Source organism: Penaeus japonicus, unplaced genomic scaffold (genome assembly GCF_977035675.1).
Source record: "Penaeus japonicus unplaced genomic scaffold, GWHDUDI00000001_assembly GWHDUDI00000011, whole genome shotgun sequence".
NCBI lineage: Eukaryota > Metazoa > Arthropoda > Malacostraca > Decapoda > Penaeidae > Penaeus > Penaeus japonicus.
This window is the reverse complement of record NW_028234413.1, coordinates 8,884,548-8,891,746: the sequence shown is the minus strand read 5'-3', so window position 1 is coordinate 8,891,746 and position 7,199 is coordinate 8,884,548. Positions and strand designations below refer to the sequence as shown.

The following is a 7,199-nucleotide window of genomic DNA, read 5'->3' as shown; positions in this document are numbered from 1 at the left end:
GGCACACTGTCTCATAATCAGACACAGAAATGCACTATACAATCAAATTTATTTACTCAAATTCAATCTTTACAATAAAATGAGTTGTATTTTTGGAATTTACAGGTCAAAAACTAAATGATGACATTTGAAAATATTATAATAACTTTCAGGCTTCCTGTGGACTACTGTTACAAAGTGTGCATGTTTTAACCTGAGCATGACTAAATATAGTAAATGCCTCCTTTAGAGGTTAATCAGTATTGTGCTGTGTATAATGCTAATCTGTAAGCTTTGGAATAAAACTAAAACCACTGAAAACAGAGAAATGGTTACTACACTTTATAATTATATAATTATTGTAAGATCCAAATGAAATCATAACATAACTTCTTTGAATAATTATTCAAGCACTGATGCATTAGGCAAATAAATAATATTGCATCAAGTACTTTTTGTATCTCTCAATAGTTTTGACAAGGAATAAAAATGTACAAAAAATGGACAGACCTCTAGCTCCTTCTTTGAGTATGGGTGAATGGCTATACAGCTATTGATCAAATGTCTTGCACCAAATTGCCTATTCTCCTGATCATTTTACTGATCTATTACCATTGTCATAGATCAGTAGTAATACTGATCAGCTTATTATTCTGATACTTCTTGAAAAGGCTGGATCTATTTACTAAAGCTAACATGAAATATTATAGTAAAAAATTGGGGAAAGTAAATAAAACCACTGAATATTAAAAAAAAAGTCTCATGGAAAGCAAGCCAACAAAATATGTTAGTACCATTTTGATTCTTGTTTACTTAAAAAATTCAATGGTTACCTTATTTCTTAATAATCAAAACTTTGTCATAGAAGAAATGTATCTTGCATTTTGTGATTTCACCTATTAAATGAAATATTCAACTTAAACCATACAGCTGGGTGGGAGTAAATGTGTCTAATAATGGATGAAATTGATTATCAACACATCTTGTTGGACTAAGCAATAATGACAAGATACCAATATCCTGAAAATCACTCTGAGTATTAGTCTCTTAAAAACTTACTAACTTCTTACCAGCTACATTTCTCTTATATGTCAATCCTCGGTATTTCGTCTCAAATGAGAAACATTTAAGATGTAATTGTCCGCTAGTCGTGGCATCTGCGATTTTGATAAAACAGCGATAACGTTCAAATACATACCTTTGAGTTCTTTGATCAGCGGATCTGATATGGACATTTTCTAGTGATATTGTGTTGGTCCCTGAGTGGAGTGTGTCATGAAAGCAGAGCGAAGTGTCGCTCCCGTGAACTCGAGGCAACACAAATAAAGCTGCAGATCTATCAACCTTTATTTACATGGTGTACGAGCGTAAACTCTTTTAGATTTTAATGGGGGGTATTGAATTTTATATGTATTTGCATGTAAGACGCGTGCGTATGTGTTATATGGGAGAGGTGTCATTTTATGATTTTTCTTACACGATAGCTTAGAAGGTTCTTTCCTATCTTATGTATTCTATTGTCTTTCGTGTTTATATTTTAAGTCCGTGGTCATCCGAGATTGCTCCTGGAATCTGCATCCGATTTCAAGCACGTCAATTAGTAAACAATATTAATAATAAAGTAAGTTAGGAGACGACTTAACTGGAAATCAAACTCAAAAGATGATAGATAGTAGCGAAACTGTCCAAGGATGGGAAAACTCTTCCAAATCATCCTCAGAGGGATAAGGACAGCACTCCCCTTTAAATCATATGCGATCCTCATGATATGTGACATAATCATACAATCTCATATGTGATTACATTACAGAATGAGTTCGAGGCGGCCTTTAAGCAGCCTTGGCCTCGCTGTTCCTGTAGTTACAAAGCTCTTGGACTCGGATTTCGTGTATGACGATGATGTGGCGAACCTGAAGCCAACGGAGCTGAGTTCAGGTGAGAGATTAAGAGGAACTGAGGGTTGAATTATTTATCTCCCCCCCCCCCCCTCCTAAGGAAATCTGAGGGTCTTGGGTCTTGAGTCTTAACTTTTGGTTTTTGTTTAGGCATGAGTTGTTCTGTGATACGTTTGAAGTGCGGTACGATTATGATTTTTATTTGCAGCCACTGGCCTGACCCTAAAGGAGAGCGCTGAAGTATTGCGCGTGGCAACAATCGTGAATGCAGAGCAGCCAGTCACAGTAATGCAGATGATTGAGGTAATTACTAGTTGTTCACTTTCAAATAACTTTTGGTGATGTTTGATATGTAAGAGGCTGACAGCTAGAAACAAGGTTGGGATCATATTTAACCTTTTTGGTATGATAGTGCATGTGGGATGTCATTTTCTTAAACTGGACTTTCCCATTACTGGATTATGTCAGTGTGGCAGATGCCAGATCAGTCCTAGATGACCTCCTGCTTCAAGCTGGAGTTACAGCTTTGAACAGTTGTTGGTCCAGGGAGGCTTCTATTTATCTTTGAGAATTTAGTCGTTGCTTTTAGGGAAGTTGGCCAGTGACATCCCCTTCATGATGAGGCCTGATGTCCATTTTTTTCTTTTTTCTCTTTCTTTGGTATCATGCATTCAAAAGGTTAATGTTCTTCCCATGTTGGGAAGAACCAAAAGAGTAAAAAGATAAATAGATATGTAGAGAAATTAATAAACATGTCTCAGTCATTGGCACTATTTATCTAATGCACTTGTCAATTGTTTTATGTCTTTCTATATACATATTTTTTAAAAGTTGATAAACTAATTTATATATAATTTTTTCTTTTTTCAATCCCCCTCTCCCTTTTAAAACTTTGCATGGCCCTGAATGTAAGTAATATTCCTTTCTTGTTTTTACATACAGATTGATAAATTCCAGGAGATTAAATGGATGTGTTATCCTTTAAGGCTGAATCTACTTAAATTAAAAGGAAAATGGTTGCAACATCTAATGTCACCTTCATATTCTAGGATGAGAGTGAAGTGTGTCATGTAGTGACCTTTAGTGAAGCTCTGGATGATATGCTTGGGGGAGGCATACCTCTCCGTGCGATAACAGAAATATCAGGGACACCTGGTATTGGGAAAACACAGCTCTGGTAAGCCACAGCCTGGGTAGTATTTATCTTTATTTGATGTCACTGAATAAGATTTTATTTTTATTTTTTTTTTCCATTTGTTTTTGCTCCTAATTATTCTTGGCATTGTTGCCATCATTTTTCTTATTATTATTATTATTATTATTATTATTATCATTTAAACTACATCATATGCTGCTGTAGAGTTCTTCAAATACTGTATCTATGGCAACATCTTACAGCCTGCAAGCATGCGTGTCTGTACAACTTCCAGACAGTGTTGGTGGTGTTGGAGGAGAGGCTGTGTTTGTAGATACTGAAGGGAGTTTTACTGTTGGAAGACTGAAAGGTAAAGTATGCTGAGGGATTATTATTATTTATACTGTAATTCAGTTTTAATTTTTTCACTAAATGTTGATTCTATTTTGTAGATTATTTTTCTGTATAGGTAATAAATTAAGATGTTGCTTTTGAGTTTTTGATATACAATATGAGTGATTTGTCCTGTTAATGTTTTGACTTTATTTAGCTGTATATTTGTCATGATAGAAGTATTTCATCTACCAGATATGGCAAGTTATGCAGTAGAGCATGTTCAGAACATAGCTGGAGATGAAATAGATGTGTCATCCTTTACAATTGAGTCTATTTTGAAAGGTGTCCATTATTTCAGGTATGTTTTTTTTGTTTTTTTGTTCTTTCTTTTTTTTATAAGTAATTTTGACTTTGGGATGATTAAATACTTGATTTATAGAACTTTGAGATATGAAAAAGAAGTGTTCATAAGAAATGATATTGTTCATACCATACAAAAAAAGCATCTTTATTACATGTATTAACCTTCATCCCACAGATGCCACAGTTATATTGAGGTTCTTGCTGTGATAAGACACCTGCCAGTCTTCCTTCAGTCACACCCAAGAGTGAAGCTTTTCATCATTGACTCCATTGCCTTCCATTTCCGTCATGATTTCCCAGACATGATGGCCCGAACAGGTCTTCTATGCAGAATAACACAGCAGCTGATACAGCAAGCTACCAAGTTTGATATGGCTGTATGTTTCCCATGAACTTGTAAAACTTCAGTCTTAAGGGAATTCTTTATTCAAAAACAGTTAATGCTACAACTGTATTATGTTTGAATGCATTCTCTGATGCGCATTCTTTGCTACAAATACTGCTAATACAGTTTCTATAAGCTTTATCACAGCAAGGTACAAATTTGTATTTTACTGTAGTAATTATGCTATCCCTTACAAGTGTCTGCATACTTTCATTGTATTTTAGTCCCATCAAGGTACAAATTTGTATTTTACTGAAGTAATTATGCTATCCCTTACAAGTGTCTCTGCAGACTTTCATTGTATTTTAGTCCCATCAAGGTACAAATTTGTATTTTACTGAAGTAATTATGCTATCCCTTACAAGTGTCTGCATACTTTCATTGTATTTTAGTCCCATCAAGCCAATTACATTTTTCTACATTCTCTTCATTGTATAGTAATACTAATTTTGGGGAGAGTTCAGTCACATATACCAGATATTAATTAGATAACTTATTTGCAACAGGTAATTGTCACAAACCAAATGACCACAAGAATAGAGAGCAGTGGATCCCAGTTGGTAGCTGCCTTAGGGGAGACTTGGGGTCACTGTCCTACCATGAGATTAACTCTACACTGGTCAGGTCGAGTGCGGGTTGCCTCACTCACAAAGGCTCCACACAGGAATAATGCTTCTGTTCAGTACCAGGTATGATAAGAGGATAAACATTGTTTGTTTTGATAGTTCAGTGCAGATTATTTTTCTGTTATCTTATTATGAGGTATGACTGCACTATACAGGTCAGAACGCAGATGCACCTGTAGGTATAGCTAAGAGTGGCAGTAAGAGAGAGGTTCGCCCAACAATATTGTATATTGGCTCAACCCCTAAAGTCTGTTGTTGCATCATGTTTGGACTATTAAGATTCTGTCCATATTAACTCAGTTGAGTATAGCCTCTCAATAACTAGGCTGTTCTGTCTTTGTCTCTATCTGGTAGGTAAGGAATGTGTGGAAGTCATTCTGATACTGATTGGCAAATTTCTTCCACACCACCCCCTCAAATTTCCTCCATTCCCTCCATCCATGTGTACCTCTTCATCTCCCTTAGCCAATCATACAAGTGCTTCCTGGTGTTGTTCCCACCTTTTTTTACAAGTGAATAAGTGTATTAACCCATTCCCGACGGGGGAATTCTAGCCTTGAATGTCCAAATGCCGGGGCGTTCGAATTATTAGGCCGAAATCAATTGAATGGCCGGCACAATACTGTGCCGCCCGGCAACTGGGCTTTTGAATGCGCGGTACACATGCTGTACCACCCGTCCTGTGTGGGTTAAGTATAAAATTAGAATTCTCATAAATGTTAGCTGTTTTCCCATATCCTTAGTCTCCCCTTTTCTCCCTTAAGCTAATCTGACTACTTATCAATTTATCGGTCTCTCTATTATGTGAATGAATGTTATAAATTCCTGTTACGTATGAGTTGTATACCTACCTACTCAACCCACAGACAATCTCATACCCCTTACTCTGGTACCTCTCTAACTTCTTCTCTTTCTCCTTCTCCTTCTCTCCTCTCTCCCCATATGATAATTATGATAGGGTGTAAATACTATTGGGAGTTAGGTGTCCCAACAGGTGAACAGGAAAAAGAATGCAGGGTGTGTAGGTCACCAAGGTCACACACTTTAGTACACCATCTTACAGTGCCCCATGCTTCAGTTTTACAGAAACTCAGAGATACAAGAACAAGCTGTATGGATGTTTAGAAATGGCCAGGTAATAAAATTTTTGAAGAAGTACAAACACTTTGCATCAGGTACATAATTGTACAACTGTGTATATCCGATTGTTACTTCCCTTCTACCAAGACTATTTTATTGAGATGTGGGTGAATATCATTTATGATCATCATCCTGTTAAATACAAACATATTTCTTGACGTTCTGATAAATTCTTTCCTCTAGTAATATATGCATGTTTTGTTAACATATATGCATCAAATATTCAAGTATGTAATTATGTAACTTCAGGAGAGGACTTAGCATGCTGAGGGTGATAATTTATAACTCTCCTGATATGTAATCATTTAACTCTGTATGCTTGTGACTAATCCACCTTTTATACTGTGAATATCTCAACATGTTGACATAGCTGTAAGGTTTGGAAAAGATATGCGACCCCAAAAAAAGAGACTAAGATTGGGGTGAGGTTAACTTATGGTACCTCATCCTTTTGAGGTGTCCAAAAACACTTTGTCTGTCTCTGTCTCTCTCTCTCTCTCAATTGTAATCCCTTCATTTTCTGTTTACAGGTAACGAAAGCTGGCATTCGTGATGTAACTCCCTTCATAGCTGAAACTGTAACTTCATTTACAGTGAATTCTCCAGATAGAAAAAAGAGAAAATTAAACAGTTAAATCATATCAGAAACAGCTACAGTAGGGAAGGACATATAATGCCCTTTAGCGGTCTTTTGATGTATTTTTTAATGCTGTGTAGTTTTTTTTAATGTATATCAATGATTAAGATATAGATCTATATTATTTTATTAAAGAAATCAATTACTTTTGTTACCTTTACATGCAAACACACACAAATGCAAATAGAACAAATGAAAATGTGATATTAGGTTGTCAAAACACAGAGCTCCATAAAAAAAATATAAAAGTTTTAAATAATTCTTTGATAGGGCAAACTAGATAATTTTTTTCTTCCTTTATTATGTACTTTGATACTGAAATAAAGGGTTATTTACAAACTTTCTTTTTAAAAAATTCTTAAAAATATAAAGGCACTTCCTCCTGCTTGGCTAAGTGAAAGTCAAGTGGACAACAAAATCATTACCCAAGCACATTGCATGATGACGAACAAAGCCTAGTAAGCTTTGGTGAAATTTAACTTGCTTTATTAATTAGTATATTAAATGGGGTTTCCTTAACCCATTTGCACTGGATGATGTACCAACATGTTTCGTGGTTTTTGCGTCAGACACCGGTAACGAGATATTTGGTCAAGGCCGGCACTCAGGGTGAGCGAGCAGACAGCCCAGGGTTGTGGTTAGTGCGCCCGAGAATCCCGAGGCACTAGGCTTATGCGTTAAAAAACCCTGGCATTCTGACCAT

General features: G+C 35.9%; 2 protein-coding genes across 2 annotated transcripts in view; one reads left to right on the top strand and one right to left on the bottom strand.

The window, feature by feature from the left end:
* The window catches only part of LOC122257940 (uncharacterized), a 12,959-nt gene extending 11,608 nt beyond the window's left edge, over positions 1-1,351 (bottom strand). The window contains exon 1 of the mRNA XM_043023549.2: positions 1,178-1,351. Coding sequence (XP_042879483.1) covers positions 1,178-1,214 — 37 coding nt within the window. The 5' untranslated portion in view covers positions 1,215-1,351. The remainder of the gene's footprint in view (positions 1-1,177) is intronic.
* A 172-nt stretch (positions 1,352-1,523) lies between these two features.
* On the top strand, positions 1,524-6,896 carry LOC122257941 (DNA repair protein RAD51 homolog 3). Its single transcript, XM_043023550.2, has 9 exons — positions 1,524-1,600; positions 1,790-1,914; positions 2,083-2,177; positions 2,924-3,051; positions 3,273-3,379; positions 3,598-3,703; positions 3,884-4,085; positions 4,600-4,782; positions 6,390-6,896. The coding sequence occupies exons 2-9, from the start codon at positions 1,791-1,793 to the stop codon at positions 6,492-6,494; spliced, it is 1,050 nt and encodes a 349-aa protein (XP_042879484.2). The 5' UTR covers positions 1,524-1,600; position 1,790; the 3' UTR covers positions 6,495-6,896.
* Positions 6,897-7,199: the final 303 nt, after the last annotated feature.

Coding starts and splice junctions, on each gene's coding strand:
- LOC122257941 (XM_043023550.2), top strand. CDS start 1,791: ATGAGTTCGAGGCGGCCTTTAAGCAGCCTTGGCCTCGCTGTTCCTGTA. Junction 1,915..2,082: donor GCCAACGGAGCTGAGTTCAG/GTGAGAGATTAA, acceptor TTTTATTTGCAG/CCACTGGCCTGACCCTAAAG. Junction 3,052..3,272: donor ATTGGGAAAACACAGCTCTG/GTAAGCCACAGC, acceptor AACATCTTACAG/CCTGCAAGCATGCGTGTCTG.